The sequence below is a fragment of the Manis pentadactyla genome, chromosome 1, assembly GCF_030020395.1.
Source record: "Manis pentadactyla isolate mManPen7 chromosome 1, mManPen7.hap1, whole genome shotgun sequence".
Taxonomy (NCBI): domain Eukaryota; kingdom Metazoa; phylum Chordata; class Mammalia; order Pholidota; family Manidae; genus Manis; species Manis pentadactyla.
In genome coordinates, this window is record NC_080019.1 from 202,511,411 (window position 1) to 202,529,889 (window position 18,479).

Genomic DNA, 18,479 nt, shown 5'->3' on the forward strand with positions numbered 1-18,479 from the left:
TAGGTTTTAAACTACTAATTAAATTGTGCGCACACATTAACATAATAGGAATATAGTTACATAACCAAAGCATACCTGTAATTACCAGCCATCTCCAGTGAAACCAAGAAAACCAGTTAGGCACCTTAGGCATTTGTGAAAACTTATCTATGATATGGTGGATATTGTCCAACTGAACTTGAACAGTCTGAGAGAATTCAGATAAATTAGAACAACCCATTCCTGGGGACTGTTCACATCCCATGTGTTCTTTTAACAGTAAATAGTCTGTGGTTGTAAGATTTTGGAGTGCTACAATTTGCACTTCTCCTAATTCTTGGTTGAGTTCTAGCAGTATAGATCCAGTCAAATTTGTTGTTTTACTGTGTGCACAGGCCAGATTAGATATCTCCTTCATCATTCCCATGGCAAGTCCAGGAACTGGTGGGATGAGTGCATCTACACCTGTGGCAGTGCGTGGATCTTTGTTGGGGTTTTTTTTTTTTGCTGATCATCTTCTGTCATGAGTGTTCTGGAGAGTGCTGATGTTGGAAGTTCTTTTTCATATCGTATCTTAGTTCATTTTCGAGGTAGCCAAATTAGGCTTTGATCCTCTGTATAAACACAAACAGACCCTTTGCCTACACTTTTATATGCCCTTTATACTCTTGTGTAGAACTCATTGGAGGTTACCACACAGGAACTGCCCTTTTTTTTTTTTGGTATCACTAATCTACACTTACATGATGAATATTATGTTTACTAGGCTCCCCCCTATACCAGGTCCCCCCTATAAACCCCTTTACAGTCACTGTCCATCAGCATAGCAAAATGTTGTAGAATCCCTACTTGCCTTCTCTGTGTTGTACAGCCCTCCCTTTTCTCCTACCCCCCCATGCATGCTAACCTTAACACCCCACTTCTTATTACCCCCCCTTATCCCTCCCTACCCACCCATCCTCCCCAGTCCCTTTCCCTTTGGTACCTGTTAGTCCATTCTTGAGTTCTGTGATTCTGCTGCTGTTTTGTTCCTTCAGTTTTTCCATTGTTCTTATATTCCACAGATAAGTGAAATCATTTGGTATTTCTCTTTTCCGCTTGGCTTGTTTCACTGAGCATAATACCCTCCAGCTCCATCCATGTTGCTGCAGATGGTTGGATTTGCCCTTTTCTTGTGACTGAGTAGTATTCCATTGTGTATATGTACCACATCTTCTTTATCCATTCATCTATCGATGGACATTTAGGTTGCTTCCAATTCTTGGCTATTGTAAATAGTGCTGCGATAAACATAGGGGTGCACTGATCTTTCTCATACTTGACTGCTGCATTCTTAGGGTAAATTCCTAGGAGTGCAATTCCTGGGTCAAATGGTAAGTCTGTTTTGAGCATTCTGATGTACCTCCATACTGCTTTCCACAATGGTTGAACTAACTTACATTCCCACCAGCAGTGTAGGAGGGTTCCCCTTTCTCCACAGCCTCGCCAACATTTGTTGTTGTTTGTCTTTTGGATGGCAGCCATCCTTACTGGTGTGAGGTGATACCTCATTGTAGTTTTAATTTGCATTTCTCTGATAATTAGCGATGTGGAGCATCTTTTCATGTGTCTGTTGGCCATCTGTATTTCTTTTTTGGAGAACTGTCTGTTCAGTTCCTCTGCCCGTTTTTTAATTGGGTTATTTGTTTTTTGTTTGTTGAGGCGTGTGAGCTCTTTATATATTCTGGACATCAAGCCTTTATCGGATGTGTCATTTTCAAATATATTCTTCCATACTGTAGTGTTCCTTTTTGTTCTATTGATGGTGTCTTTTGCTGTACAGAAGCTTTTCAGCTTAATATAGTCCCACTTGTTCATTTTTGCTGTTGTTTTTCTTGCCCGGGGAGATATGTTCAAGAAGAGGTCACTCATGTTTATGTCTAAGAGGTTTTTGCCTATGTTTTCTTCCAAGAGTTTAATGGTTTCATGACTTACATTCAGGTCTTTCATCTATTTTGAGTTTACTTTTGTATATGGGGTTAGACAATGGTCCAGTTTCATTCTCCTACATGTAGCTGTCCAGTTTTGCCAGCACCATCTGTTGAAGAGACTGTCATTTCGCCATTGTATGTCCATGGCTCCTTTATCAAATATTAATTGACCATATATGTCTGGGTTAATGTCTGGATTCTCTAGTCTGTTCCATTGGTCTGTGGCTCTGCTCTTGTGCCAGTACCAAATTGTCTTGATTACTATGGCTTTATAGTAGAGCTTAAAGTTGGGGAGTGAGATCCCCCCTACTTTATTCTTCTTTCTCAGGATTGCTTTGGCTATTCGGGGTCTTTGGTGTTTCCATATGAATTTTTGAACTATTTGTTCCAGTTCATTGAAGAATGTTGCTGGTAGTTTCATAGGGATTGCATCAAATCTGTATATTGCTTTGGGCAGAATGGCCATTTTGATGATATTAATTCTTCCTAGCCATGAGCATGGGATGAGTTTCCATCTGTTAGTGTCCCCTTTAATTTCTCTTAAGAGTGACTTGTAGTTTTCAGAGTATAAGTCTTTCACTTCCTTGGTTAGGTTTATTCCTAGGTATTTTATTTTTTTTGATGCTATTGTGAATGGAGTTGTTTTCCTGATTTCTCTTTCTGTTGGTTCATTGTTAGTATATAGGAAAGCCACAGATTTCTGTGTGTTGATTTTGTATCCTGCAACTTTGCTGTATTCCGATATCAGTTCTAGTAGTTTTGGGGTGGAGTCTTTAGGGTTTTTTATGTACAGTATCATGTCATCTGCAAATAGTGACAGTTTAACTTCTTCTTTACCAATCTGGATTCCTTGTATTTCTTTGTTTTGTCTGATTGCCGTGGCTAGGACCTCCAGTACTATGTTAAATAACAGTGGAGAGAGTGGGCATCCCTGTCTAGTTCCCGATCTCAGAGGAAATGCTTTCAGCTTCTCACTGTTCAATATAATGTTGGCTGTGGGTTTATCATAGATGGCCTTTATTATGTTGAGGTACTTGCCCTCTATTCCCATTTTGCTGAGAGTTTTTATCATGAATGGATGTTGAACTTTTTCAAATGCTTTTTCAGCATCTATGGAGATGATCATGTGGTTTTTGTCTTTCTTTTTGTTGATGTGGTGGATGATGTTGATGGACTTTCGAATGTTGTACCATCCTTGCATTGCTGGGATGAATCCCACTTGGTCATGGTGTATGATCCTTTTGATGTATTTTTGAATTCGGTTTGCTAATATTTTGTTGCATGTTTTTGCATCTACATTCATCAGGGATATTGGTCTGTAGTTTTCTTTTTTGGTGGGGTCTTTGCCTGGTTTTGGTATTAGGGTGATGTTAGCTTCATAGAATGAGTTTGGGAGTATCCCCTCCTCCTCTATTTTTTGGAAAACTCTAAGGAGAATGGGTATTATGTCTTCCCTGTATGTCTGATAAAATTCCGAGGTAAATCCATCTGGACCGGGGGTTTTGTTCTTTGGTAGTTTTTTGATTACCGCTTCAATTTCGTTGCTGGTAATTGGTCTGTTTAGATTTTCTGTTTCTTTCTGGGTCAGTCGTGGAAGGTTGTATTTTTCTAGGAAGTTGTCCATTTCTCCTAGGTTTCCCAACTTGTTAGCATATAGGTTTTCATAGTATTCTCTAATAATTCTTTGTATTTCTGTGGGGTCCATCGTGATTTTTCCTTTCTCGTTTCTGATCCTGTTGATTTGTGTTGACTCTCTTTTCTTCTTAATAAGTCTGGCTAGAGGCTTATCTATTTTGTTTATTTTCTCGAAGAACCAGCTCTTGGTTTCATTGATTTTTGCTATTGTTTTATTCTTCTCAATTTTATTTATTTCTTCTCTGATCTTTATTATGTCCCTCCTTCTGCTGACCTTAGGCCTCATTTGTTGTTCTTTTTCCAATTTCGATAATTGTGACATTAGATCATTCATTTGGGATTGTTCCCCCCTTTTAAAATATGCTTGGATTGCTATATACTTTCCTCTTAAGACTGCTTGTGCTGCGTCCCACAGAAGTTGGGGCTTAGTGTTGTTGTTGTCATTTGTTTCCATATATTGCTGGATCTCCATTTTGATTTGGTCATTGATCCATTGATTATTTAGGAGCGTGTTGTTAAGCCTCCATGTGTTTGTGGGCCTCTTTGCTTTCTTTGTACAGTTTATTTCTAGTTTTATGCCTTTGTGGTCTGAAAAGTTGGTTGGTAGGATTTCAATCTTTTGGAATTTTCTGAGGCTCTTTTTGTGGCCTAGTATGTGGTCTATTCTGGAGAATGTTCCATGTGCACTTGAGAAGAATGTATATCCCGCTGCTTTTGGATGTAGAGTTCTATAGATGTCTATTAGGTCCATCTTCTCTACTGTGTTGTTCAGTGCTTCCGTGTCCTTACTTATTTTCTGCCCAGTGGATCTATCCTTTGGGGTGAGTGGTGTGTTGAAGTCTCCTAGAATGAATGCATTGCAGTCTATTTCCCCCTTTAGTTCCGTTAGTATTTGTTTCACATATGCTGGTGCTCCTGTGTTGGGTGCATATATATTTAGAATGGTTATATCCTCTTGTTGGACTGAGCCCTTTATCATTATGTAATGTCCTTCTTTATCTCTTGTTACTTTCTTTGTTTTGAAGTCTGTTTTGTCTGATATTAGTACTGCAACCCCTGCTTTCTTCTCACTTTTGTTTGCTTGAAATATGTTTTTCCATCCCTTGACTTTTAGTCTGTACATGTCTTTGGGTTTGAGGTGAGTTTCTTGTAAGCAGCATATAGATGGGTCTTGCTTTTTTATCCATTCTGTTACTCTATGTCTTTTGATTGGTGCTTTCAGCCCATTAACATTTAGGGTGACTATTGAAGGATATGTACTTACTGCCATTGCAGGCTTTAAATCTGTGGTTATCAAACGTTCAAGGTTAGCCTCTTTAGTGTCTTACTGCCTAACTTAGCTCGCTTATTGAACTGTTATATACACTGTCTGGAGATTCTTTTCTTCTCTCCCTTCTTATTCCTCCTCCTCGATTCTTCATATGTTGGGTGTTTTGTGCTGTGCTCTTTCTAGGAGTGCTCCCATCTAGAGCAGTCCCTGTAAGATGTTCTGTAGAGGTGGTTTGTGGGAAGCAAATTCCCTCAGCTTTTGTTTGTCTGGGAATTGTTTAATCCCACCATCATATTTGAATGATAGTCGTGCTGGATACAGTATCCTTGGTTCAAGGCCCTTCTGTTTCATTGTATTAAATATATCATGCCATTCCCTTCTGGCCTGTAGGGTTTCTGTCAAGAAGTCTGATGTTAGCCTGATGGGTTTTCCTTTATAGGTGACCTTTTTCTCTCTAGCTGCCTTTAACACTCTTTCCTTGTCCTTGATCTTTGCCATTTTAATTATTATGTGTCTTGGTGTTGTCCTCCTTGGATCCTTTCTGTTGGGGGTTCTGTGTATTTCCGTGGTCTATTCGATTATTTCCTCCCCCAGTTTGGGGAAGTTTTCAGCAATTATTTCTTCTAAGATACTTTCCATCTCTTTTCCTCTCTCTTCTTCTTCTGGAACCCCTATAATACGGATATTGTTCCTTTTGGATTGGTCACACAGTTCTCTTAACATTGTTTCATTCCTGGAGATCCTTTTATCTCTCTCTATGTCAGCTTCTATGTGTTCCTGTTCTCTGATTTCAATTCTATCAATGGCCTCTTGCATCCTATCCATTCTGCTTATAAACCCGTCCAGAGTTTGTTTCATTTCTGCAATCTCCTTTCTGGCATCTGTGATCTCCCTCCGGACTTCATCCCATTTCTCTTGTGTATTTCTCTGCATCTCTGTCAGCATGTTTATGATTCTTATTTTGAATTCTTTGTCAGGAAGACTGGTTAGATCTGTCTCCTTCTCTGGTGTTGTCTCTGTGATCTTTGTCTGCCTGTAGCTTTGCCTTTTCATCGTGATAGGAATAGTGTGCAGAGCTGGGACGAGTGACGGCTGGAAGAACTTCCCTTCTTGTTGGTTTGTGGCCCTCTTCTCCTGGGAGAACAGCGACCTCTAGTGGCTTGTGTTGGGCAGCTGTGCGCAGACAGGGTTTCTGCTTCCTGCTGGGCTGCTGTGGAGTTAATCTCCGCTGTTGCTGTGGGTGTGGCCTGGCTCAGGCGGCTGCTCCAAAGTGGTGGAGTCGCGTTGGAGGGGGAGCGGCCTGGAGGCTATTTATCTCCGTAAGGGTCCTCCCTGCTCCCTGCAGCCCAAGGGTTAGGGTGCCCAGAGATCCCCGGATTCCCTACCTCTGGATTAAGTGTCCCACCCTGCCCCTTTAAGACTTCCAAAAAGCACCTGCCAAAACAAAACAACGACAACAACAACAAAAAAATTTAAATTAAAAAAAAAAAAAAAGTGGCCTCTCGTTTTTCTTTATTCTCCAGCGCCAGCCTCAGGCATCTGCTCACCGATCTTGCTGCCCTGTTTCCCTAGTATTGGGGGCCCTATCCCTTTAAGACTTCCAAAAAGCGCTCGCCAAAACAAAACAGCAAAAATATATATATATATATGGTCGCGCGCTTTTCTTACGTCCTCTGGCACCCGACCTCTGGTGCCCGCTCACTGTTCTTGCTGCCCTGTTTCCCTAGCATCCAGGGCCCCCTGGGCAGGTACTGTGTCTGCACTCTGGCCCGGATGGCTGGGTCTGGGCGTTCGGCAGTCCTGGGCTCCGTCTCCCTCCCACTCTGCCTATTCTTCTCCCGCCGGGAGCTGGGGGGATGGGCGCTCGGCTCCCGCCGGGCCGGGGCTTGTATCTTACCCCCTTCGCGATGCGCTGGGTTCTCTCAGGTGCGGATGTGGTCTGGATATTGTCCTGTGTCCTCTGGTCTTTATTCTAGGAAGGGTTGTCTTTGTTATATTTTCATAGATATATGTGGTTTTGGGAGGAGATTTCTGCTGCTCTACTCATGCCGCCATCTTCCGTCCCTCTCTTTAGGGTTTTTTATGTATAGTATCATGTCATCTGCAAATAGTGACAGTTTGACTTCTTCTTTACCAATCTGGATTCCTTGTATTTCTTTGTTTTGTCTAATTGCCATGGTTAGGACCTCCAGTACTATGTTAAATAACAGTGGGGAGAGTGGGCATCCCTGTCTTGTTCCCGATCTCAGAGGAAAAGCTTTCAGCTTTTTGCTGTTCAGTATGATGTTGGCTGTGGGTTTATCATATGTGGCCTTTATTATGTTGAGGTACTTGCCCTCTATATCCATTTTGCTGAGAGGTTTTATCATGAATGGATGTTGAATTTGGTCAAATGCTTTTTCAGCATCTATGGAGATGGTCATGTGGTTTTTGTCTTTCATTTTGTTGATGTGGTGGATGATGTTGATGGATTTTCGAATGTTGTACCATCCTTGCATCCCTGGGATGAATCCCACTTGCTTGTGGTGTATGATCCTTTTTATATATTTTTGAATTCAGTTTGCTAATATTTAATTGAGTAGTTTTGCATCTACATTCATCCAGAGATATTGGTCTGTAATTTTCTTTTTTGGTGGGGTCTTTGCCTGGTTTTGGTATTAGGTTGATGTTGGCTTCATAGAATGAGTTTGGGAGTATTCCCTCCTCTTCTATTTTTTGGAAAACTTTAAGGAGAATGGGTATTATATCTTCTCTGTATGTCTGATAAAATTCCGAGGTAAGTCCATCTGGCCCGGGGTTTTTTTTCTTGGTTAGTTTTTTTGTTTACCCCTTCAATTTCTTTGCTGGTAATTGGTTTGTTTAGATTTTGTGTTTCCTCCTTGGTCAGTTTTGGAAGGTTGTATTTTTCTAGGAAGTTGTCCATTTCTTCTAGGTTTTCCAGCTTCTTAGCATATAGGTTTTCATAGTAGTCTCTAATAATTCTTTGTATTTCTGTTGGGTCCGTCGTGATGTTTCCTTTCTCATTTCTGATTCTGTTGATGTGTGTTGATTCTCTTTTTCTCTTAATAAGTCTGGCTAGAGGCTTATCTATTTCATTTGTTTTCTCAAAGAACCAGCTCTTGGTTTCATTGATTTTTTTCTATTGTTTTATTCTCTCAATTTTGTTTATTTCTTCTCTGATCTTTATTATGTCCCTCCTTCTGCTGACTTTAGGCCTCATTTTTTCTTCTGTTTCCAATTTTGACAATTGTGACATTAGACTATTCATTTGGGTTTGTTCTTCCTTCTTTAAATATACTTTCCTCTTAAGACTGCTTTCACTGCGTCCCACAGAAGTTGGGGCTTTGTGTTGTTGTTCTCATTTATTTCCATATATTGCTGGATCTCCATTTTAATTTGGTCATTGATCCATTGACTATTTAGAAACATGTTGTTAAGCCTCTATGTGTTTGTGAGCCTTTTTGCTTTCTTTGTACAATTTATTTCTAGTTCTATACCTTTGTGGTCTGAAAAGTTGTTTGGTAGAATTTCAATCTTTTTGAATTTACTGAGGCTTTTTTGTGACCTAGTATGTGTCTATTCTGGAGAATGTTCCATGTGCACTTGAGAAGAACATGTATCCTGTTGCTTTGGGTGTAGAGTTCTATAGATGTCTATTAGGTCCATCTGCTCTAGTGTGTTGTTCAGTGCCTCTGTGTCCTTACTTATTTTCTGCCCAGTGGATATATCCTTTGGGGTGAGTGGTGTGTTGAAGTCTCCTAGAATGAATGCATTGCAGTCTATTTCCCCCTTTAGTTCTGTTAGTATTTGTTTCACATATGCTGGTGCTCCTGTGTTGGGTGCATATATATTTAGAATGGTTATATCCTCTTGTTGGACTGAACCCTTTATCATTATGTAATGTCCTTCTTTATCTCTTGTTACTTTCTTTGTTTTGAAGTCTATTTTGTCTGATACTAGCACTGCAACACCTGCTTGTTTCTCCCTATTTTTTGCATGAAATATGTTTTTCCATCCCTTGACTTTTAGTCTGTGCATGTCTTTGGGTTTGAGGTGAGTCTCTTGTAGCAGCATATAGATGGGTCTTGTTTTTTTATCCATTCAGTGACTCTCTGTCTTTTGATTGGTGTATTCAGTCCATTTACATTCAGGGTGATTATTGATAGCTATGTACTTATTGCCATTTCAGGCTTTAGATTCGTGTTTACCAAAGGTTTCCAGGTTACTTTCCTTACTATCTTAGAGTCTAACTTAACTCACTTAGTATGCTGTTACAAACACAATCTAAAGGTTCTTTTCTATTTCTTCTCCTTTTTCTTCCTCCTTCATTCTTTATATATTAGGTGTCAAATTCTGTACTGATTGTCTTTGGGGATAGCCAATTTAATTTTGCATTTGCCTCGCAATCAGCTGCTCCACCCTCCCTACCATGGTTTTACTACCTCTGGTGACAGCTATCCAACCCTAGGAACACTTCCATCTATACCAGCCCCTCCAAAATAGACTGCAGAGATGGTTTGTGGGAGGTAAACTCTCTCAGCTTTTGCTCATCTGGAAATTGTTTAATCTCTCCTTCAAATTTAAACGATAATCTTGCCGGAATAATGTAATCTTGGTTCCAGGCCCTTCTGCTTCTTGGCATTAAATACATCATGCCACTCTCTTCTGGCCTGTAAGGTTTCTGCTGAGAAGTCTGATGTTAATCTGATGGGTTTTCCTTTGTATGTGATCTTATTTCTGCCTCTGGCTGCTTTTAACAGTCTGTCCTTATCCTTGATCTTTCCCATTTTAATTACTATGTGTCTTGGTGTTGTCTTCCTTGGGTCCCTTGTGTTGGGAGATCTGTGGATCTCCATGGCCTGAGAGACCATCTCCTTCCCCAGATTGGGGAAGTTTTCAGCAACTACCTCCTCAAAGACACTTCTATCCCTTTCTCTCTCTCTTCTTCTTCTGGTATCCCTATAATGCGGATATTGTTCCGCTTGGATTGGTCACAGAATTCTCTCAATATTCTTTCATTTTTAGAGATCCTTTTTTCTCTCTGTGCCTCAGCTTCTTTGTATTCCTCTTCTCTAGTTTCTATTTCATTTATTGTCTCCTCCACCGTATCCAACCTCCTTTTAATACCCTCCATCGTGGTCTTCAACAATTGGATCTCTGACCTGAATTCATTCCTGAGTTCTTGGATGTCTTTCCGTACCTCCATTAGCATGTTGATGATTTTTATTTTGAACTCCCTTTCAGGAAGAGTCACGAGGTCCATATCATTTAAATCTTTCTCCGGAGTTGTATTAATAATTTTACTCTGGACAAGGTTCCTTTGGCATTTCATGTTTGTATATGGCTCCCTCTAGTGTCCAGGACCTCTATTCTGGAGCTGCTCAGCCCCTGAAGCAATGTTGGGTTTCACAGGGGAGCGGTATTGGTGCCTGGGGGGAGGAAAGAGCTGTTCCCTGCCACCCGGCTGCTATGCCTGTCTCCACTGCCTGAGCCAGTGGGCCAGTCACACAGGTATGTTTTTGTCCCAGAGCAGCTGGATATGGATCCCTGCTTTCCACAAGCAGCTGGAATCCCAGTCTCCCCAGGAACTCTGCCTGTATTAACTTTCCAACCCGGTAGTCATGCGAGTCTCATGAAAGCACCGTGAAATGTAGGTTTGTGCTCCCAGAGCAGATCTCTGGAGCCAGGTATTTAGCAGTCCCAAGCCTTCCACTCCCTCCCTGCTCTGTTTGTCTTCCTCCCGCGGGTGAGCTGGGGTGGGGGAGGGGCTCGGGTCCTGCGGAGCCACAGCTCTGGTACGTTACCCCGTTCGCTGAGGTCTGCTCTTTTCTCCTGGTGTGTGCAGTCTGACTCTTTCCTGTTGCTCTCTCAGGATTAGTTGCGCCAATTAAATTTTCTAATTGTATCCAGTTTTAGGAGGAAGCCTCTGTCTCTCCTCTCGCGCCACCATCTTTTATCCCCTCCATTACTGCCTTCTTTTGTGTTTGATTTTATTTGTAGCATGACATTTTGATTCCCTTCTCATTGCCTTTGCTCCATATTTTTAAATTATTTTCTTAGTGGTCATCCTGATATAAAGGGTTGAAGAGTGTCTTCCAGAACTTCATGTTCACCTGGAACCTCAGAATGTGGCCATATTTGAAAATAAGATCTTTACAGATGTAATTATTAAGATGCAGTCCTATTGGGTTAGAGTGGACATTAAACCAATGATTGGTGTCCTTACAAGAAGAGAAAACAGACACACAGAGGGAGGAAGGTCATGTGATGACTGAGGCAGAGAATAGAATGATGCATCTTTAAACTAAGGAATGCCAAATATTTTCTGGCAAGCACCAGAAACTAGGGAGAGGTGAGGAAGGATTCTTTCTTAGAGCTTCCACAATTGTGACCCTCTCAGCACCTTCATTTCAAAGTTCTAGCCTTCAGAACTGTGAGAATAAATTTCTGTTATTCAAGTAACTGTCTGTGGTACTTAGATATGGCAGCCCCAAGAAACAATTACACTTGAATATTATAATTGATAGAAAGCTTAGCCTCAGTAGTATATAAAACTTTGGTTTTATACAGCTCCATCCCTCCTTTATCTTGTTACCAGAAATTATAGATTTATATACACATTGTGTGCCATTAACACAGATTTACAATTATTGTTGTATGCATTTTTCTTTCAACTCATGGGCGAAAAAGAGGAATTAGAAATCACAAATACAATAATACTGGCTTTAATATTTACTTATATAGTTAACCTTTACTGGTATTCTTTTTCTTTTTTGTATGCAATTAAGTTACTGTCTAGTATCCTTTCATTTCAGCCTGAAGGACTTCCTTTAGCATTTCTTGCAGCAAAGATCTACTAGTGGTAAACTCCCTCACCTTTTGTTTGTCTGGAAAATCTTAATAATTGTTCCAGATAGAATTCTTGGTTGACAGCTTTTTAACTATTTAACTATTTCATCCCTTTGCCTACTGGACTCCATGGTTTCTGATGAGAAATTGGCATCAATCTTATTAAGGATCCCTTGGATATGATGAGTCACTTTTCTTTTGCCATTTTTGAGATTCTCTCTTTGTCTTTTGGCAGTTTGATAATGTGTTTCAGTATGGCTGTCTTTGAATGTATTCTACTTGGAATGTGTTAAGTTTCTTGAGTGTGTAGATTTGTGTATGTAATCACATTTGGGGAGTTTTGACCATTATTTCTTCAAATATTCTTTCTGTCCTTTCCTTCTGGACTCCTATTATGTATATATTGGTGTGCTTGATGGCCTCCCACAGGTCTCTTAGGCTCTGTTATTATTTTTCTTCATTCTGTTTTCTTTCTGCTCCTCAGACTAGATAATTTCAACTGATCTATTTTCAAGTTCACTAATTCTTTCTTCTACTGCTCTGGTGTGCTGCTAAACCCACCACGTGGTTTTTTCATTTCAATTATTTTACTATTCAACTCCAGAATTTCTGTTTGGTTACTTTTTATCATTCATATTTGTTGATTCCTTCTTTTTCTCCATTGGTGGGAAAGGATCAAGAGGCTGACTCCAGTGCCAGTCACTGAAATTCTGTCTGGGGTGTAACTGAAATTCCTGCATGCAGGGTAGTAGCTGTCTATACCATGTCCCCCTTAGTCAAGAGCAGTGGTTTTTTATTTTTATTTTTTGGTCTCTTTACTAGGAAATGATCAGGGAGACACTACCCATTCTTCCAGATTGCTCAGAAGGGGAGGCCTCCTGACAGCATTAGAAGTATCACTGGTTTCAGAGTTCAGATACTGGCTCTGCCACATCCTTGTGGTGTGATTTGGAGGAGATAATTTCTCTCACCTTGTGTTCCTCATCTGTAGGGTAGTCAACCCATCTTGGTTTGCTTGGGACTTTCCTGGTTTTAGCATCAAAAGTCCCAGATTCCACAAAACCCCTCAGACACAGGGAAAACCTACTGATTGGTGAGATGGAGATAGTATTATACACACAGGGTGGTTGTAAGGAACAGAAAGAAGATACAGGAAAGCACCTAGGGCATGGTCATTTAGTTGTTACTTATGCAAAGTGCAGGGGGGTCTTTGAAGACTAGGAATGATGTACCAAATAGCTAACACTTTAACATTTAGACTTACTTGCCACAGGGCACCTGAGAGAACCTGGAGGGTTTTCTGTTAGTTCTGCTTGACCATTTCTGCCAGCTATCCTTCTGGAAACATCGCCATGTGTCAGATCCCCACATGCTGCAAAGGGAGAGCCATCACTTGCCTCTTCAATGACACACCCAGCTTCTCCTTTCTGGCTCTGTTCAATGCAGAAGGCCAGGGCTGTGTTCACTACAACATGAAGGCCCGGTGAGTAGGTTGGGGGAATCCTGTCCCCATGGAAGTATCTCTGGGGTAGCAAAGAGGGGAATGGAAGTAGTCCTTGGGAAAAGGAGGAGCCATCAGTGTCCAGAGGTCTCAGAAAGCAGTGAGGCAGGGCTGAGGTAGGTTCTGGAGGGATGTAGGCACTTTGAGGACTGGTGCTCACTTACTGGATCCACATCACAGCAAATGGAATGAGCCACTCCTCAGGTTCTTCTCCACTTGTATCCCCAGAGCACTGAGATCTTCATTGTTGGCTGGACTGATGGAAGAATTCTTTACTGTTTTATACCAGGAGAGAATGGAGAGACCATGGGCACCCCTTCATTGGCATCCTTTAAGAGAAGCACATATGCTTGTCAGCCAAAAGTTGATTTTATCTAGCCTTTCATAAAGAACTATTCTGGGAAGGAATGACTGAACTGTCATGTTATAAATGCCCCAATTCCCATTTTGGTGCCCCCCTTGTATGCTCAGTATCCTGGGAAACAAGCACACATTCCATTTCTTTCCCTCTTGGGTTTGGCCCGAGCCTCCATCGTCTCCCTCAGACCTGGCCTTCTCGACAGACTCCCCAGCAGCATCAACAGGTGAAGGGGCCTCAGACCATACGAGGTGGGGGAAGTGTGGCTGCCTCTGCGACTTTGGGACTCCTCCAGCCTGGGACAGTCTCGAGCCTTGCCTGCCTAGAGAGTGTAGTGGTGAGGGCTTCCCTCAGGGCCTGGCAGCAGCTCCTCATCTCCGTGTCTCCTAGGTGCCCGTATGTCCTGATCTTGGATGAGGAAGGTGGGACCACCAATGACTACAAGGGCTTTGTAGTCCACAAGTGGAGCTGGACTTCCAAGATGGAGACTTTGGTGTCCCTGGAATATAAGGTAGGTGTGGACAGCATAGGTGGGGTGGCCTCTGCCGCCTTCCCCAGGCTGCCCAGAATGAAGAGCCAGAGAGCTCCCTGTAAGGCAGGTGCCCTGCCCTCAGGGAGGTTGTAGTCACGATCAGAGGTTTCCAGGTGGTGAGTAGTGGTCCAGTGCTGGCTGAAGTAACTTTTAACCAGCCTGCAGTAACTACTGGCTGCTGTACTGAAACATCTTGGTAATATCTTTCCTATCTTATTTCTGTTATTACATTTTGATGACTAAGATGTCCTTTATATTACAAAGTAACCATTAGAATAGTTGATAATTTTATTTCCAGTGCCTATATGTGGTACTAAGAAAAGTTAGCAATTCTATATTGGTCTGCCCAGGTTTTGTTTTTATAACTATCTGTGAAATAAAATCTGAAAGTCAAAGGTGGATGATAGACATAAACTATTTTTTCCCATTCATTTGGGTGTTCAGGCAGGCATTCATCAAAGACTTATTAAATGACAAATTAATGTTGAATTGCTAATATTAATAATGATAAATTTGATTTATTAATAATGTAATTAAGTATACTTGTCACTTTATCTAAGACAGGGTTTCTCATCCTTGGTACTCCTCACATTTTGGAGTGGGTAATTCTTTATTACAACTGTGAATTGTAGGATATTTAACAGCATTCTGCTGGATGCCAGTAGTATCCCCCCCACCGAGTCGTGACAACCAAAAATATCTTCAGACATTGCCAAATGTTCCCTAGGAGACAAAATCATCCCTGATTGACAATTACTGATCTAGGGGATAGAAAGATAAGTAATGCATAGTAAAAGTACAGGGTAGAGAAGGATAAGGGTCATGAGAAAGGGACAAGCTCATAGTGTTGGGATTCAGGGAACGGTCACAGAACATAGAGTCCGCTCAAGGTGGTCTGAGGTTAAGGTCCCCAAGGTAAGGGTTATACAGAAGCACTCTTGGGGTGGATGGCAGGGTTCAGGCTCACTGCCCCTAATCTTCTGTCTTGAGCCCTTTCTGTTCATCCTCCACATTGCTTCTAAATATCCTTCAATCCACAATTATAACACAGGGCCATCAGACTGCCCTCCTGTCTCACACTGCTTTTGTGAGAACTAAATGAAATATAGTGGGGAAGGTGCTTTGGCATCATTTAAGATTTTCAGCAGTGTATTTCAGTTCATTGCTCTCTACCCTGGAGAATTACCACACAGAAATGCACAGTAGAGGCTGGTGCAGTCAGACGTGGCCTGGAAGGCAAGGTGGCCCTTGAGTTGTAACATGATTGTGTGCATGATTCATGTAGATAGAAGATGGAAGGGAGGGCATTCTGGATAGAGGGGGCAGCATGTGTGAAGGCTTGGAGTTGGAGCTCAAGTGGCAGCTTGAAAAGTTCACAAGTGCTTCTCATAAAAGAAAGGGGAGCAAGAGATGAATATGTTGTGGGATGGAGGTGAGAGGTGTTGGATGTCAGGCTGAGGAGTTTGCTTGCTGTTGGAGGCTTCAGCAGCCAGTTTCTTTTTACCAGGTATTTGCCTTTTCTAGCGTTCTTCATTCATCTCTGAAAATCCAAGTTTTCCTCTGGTATCATTTCTCTTAAGCCTTGAAGAACTTCCTTTAGCATTTCTTGAAGTGCACATCTCCTGGCAACAAATTCTCTGTTTTCTTTCATGTGAAAAATGTCTTTATGAAAGGACATTTTTGCTGGATATGGGATTCTGGGTTGATGGTTCTTTTCCTTCCATCTTTTTAAAGATTCTGTTCCACTGTGTCCTCCATAGTTTATGATGAGTTATTCACCTATTTAGTAAATCATTGTTCATTTGCTCTAGTTGCTTTCAAGATTTTCTCTATTCTTTGGTTTTCTGAGTTTGACTATGATGTGTCTGGATGTGGTTGTCTTCATATTTATTTTGTTGGAGGTTTGCTGAGTTTCTTGAATCTAAATTCATGCCTTTAACCAAATTTGGGAAGTCTTCTGCCATTATTTTAGGGAAAAAAATTGTGCTCCAGTCTCTCTCTTCTTCTTCTGATAATCCACTTACATGTATTTTAGAGCTTTTAATATTGTTCCAAGGGTCACCAAGGCTCTGTTCTTTTTTGTTCAAATATCTTCTCTTCTCAGATTGGATAATTTCTGTGGATCTGTCTCCAAATTTGCTGACTTTATTCTGTCATCTCCATTATTCTCCATTCTGCTGTTATGCTAACCTGTGAATTTTTAAAATTTCAAATAATGCATTTTTATTTTTGGAATTTCCATTCTCTTTAAAAATATTTTCTCTCTCTCTGCTGAGATTTCCTATTTCTTTAAGTCATTACAATTTTCTTTACTTCATTGAGTATAGTTAAATTAATTAACAGCTTTAAAGACCTTGTCTGATAATCTCAACATCTGGGCATCCCAGACAGGATTGACTCACTTCACTGGTTCTTCACATATTGAGTAATTTTGAATTGCTGACATTGTGAATATTGTATCGTGGAGTCTCTGAATTCTGATGTATTTCTCTGAAGACTGTTGATATTTTTGTTTGAACAGGCAATGAACCTGGTTAGACTCAGACCACAAACTATGTCTCACCTGCAGTGGGCAGCAGCTCAAATCCCAGCTCAGGTTTTTGTTTCCCTAGCAGTGAGCTGTCTTGACAATGCCCTGCTCATGCGTGGTTTGAGGATTAGCCAGAGATGTGGGCAGTTTACTCAAAGAACTTGGGGCTCTGGCTCTGTCCCTTCTGGAATTCTCTCCTTGCTTTTCTGTGACTGTAGTTGTCCCAGGTTCTGTCCTTTGGTTCTTCGGGTCAGAAAGATGGTGTTGTCTGGCTGTGGCTGGTCTGCCTTCATGCTCAAGCTGTAAAATGGAGGCTTATCCATAGTGGTTCTTTGTTTTAAGTTTTGATTCTTCAAAATCTTCCTGCTTTTGTTTATTCTTCAGAGCCTTGGGTAGTTCTTTTTGGTATTTTTGTTTTCAAGTTCTGTTGGAGGGTTAGCCGTTGACTGTATCAGAAGTGTAACCAGTTGGTTAGTGTTTAAGCTGAGGGCTGGATGCTTGGTCCAGCATTTGTGTGGAAGGTAACTAGAGAGGGCAAGATCAGTGGATGGGCTGGTAGAAAGACTAGTTAGGGAGTTACCAGTCAGACCTGACATGATGAAGGGTTGTAGCAATATTTTTTAAGGGGCCACTTCAATAAAATAATTCAGTGGCACTCAGGCATGGGCTCTAGAGGGTAAATGAGAGGAGGAGGGAATTACAGATGACTTCACAGTGGGGACAACGGGTCTGGGTGGAAACAGAGAAGTTTCTGAGAGGGTCATAGATCAGTGTGGTTGAGCTGATTGGACCGAGTGGCCATATCTCTCTGGGCTGTTGTGACATAATCCTCACCTGCAGTGAGAGTTCCAGGAGGCGGATATATGTGACTGGGCGGGCTCATGAACTCCTGAGGAGATAAGCAGTGACTGAGTTTGTAGAGCACCCGTATCTGGGTCTTTGGGGAGAGGAAGAGAAACTACCCAGGCAACAGGGATAATATAAAACAGCTATAATGTGCTAAGCCCTGTGCATGAAATCTGCTCGTGCCCTAGAAGGAGGATCCTGTTGTCCCCCAGCTCAGAGAAGCTAACCATCCTATAACTGCCCAAATGGTGAGTGGTGATACTGAGATTTGAACCCTGTCCATCTGTAGGGTGTGAGTTCTCAACTGCAGCTCTGTGCTACATTCTGAAGGAGGACAGCAGAGGGTAGGGTTTTATCTTCAGGGAGAGTGACTGACAAGTTCGATGATGTCGAAAGACTTGGCAAGAAGACAGTCATAGATTAGATGTTTTCAGGATGCTGGAGGGCACTAGCATCCACCTTACAGAGTATAAGGAAGGGACTCAGTGGTGAGGAAATAGAGTGTAGACTGAGTGGAATAGTAGAAGGAAATGGAAAGGGGGAAATAGAGAATGTTTTCTTAGTTCCAAGGAGTTCTGGGGTATGTGTAGGTCGGAGACGTTAAAGATGGAAGGAAGCATCACCACACAGCATTATAGGGCTGTAGACTCCTAGACCCTTGGGTAGGGCCATGTGCATAAATAACTCCCTGGATGTGAAGTGTCCAGGGCCCATATGTGTGAGTTGCTCTGCCAGTGTCTGCTTATGTGTGGTGTGGGTCTTTGTGGCTTAGGAAGCCACTTCCATCATCTTTATTGCATTTGAACCTAATTCTGGCCATTTAACTATTTCCTATTAAAGAATTTGAGCTTCAGAGAGGCTCAGGGGCTTGCTAACAGGAGGCAGAACTGGGGCTCACCTCAACCACAGAGTTGTCAGTGAGGCATGAGTTGCTATATGGCAGCCCGCCTTCTCCAGTCTCAGGGACTGTGACACAGGAAATCTCACCCTTTTGGAGTGGTGCAAAAGG

At 41.7% G+C, this 18,479-nt stretch overlaps 1 protein-coding gene across 1 annotated transcript in view; it reads left to right on the top strand.

The window, feature by feature from the left end:
• C1H3orf20 (chromosome 1 C3orf20 homolog) overlaps positions 1-18,479 on the top strand; it is a 97,711-nt gene that overhangs the window by 38,627 nt on the left and 40,605 nt on the right. The window contains 2 exon segments of the mRNA XM_057488773.1: positions 13,034-13,186; positions 13,953-14,073. Of these exon segments, the coding sequence (XP_057344756.1) occupies positions 13,034-13,186; positions 13,953-14,073 (274 nt within the window).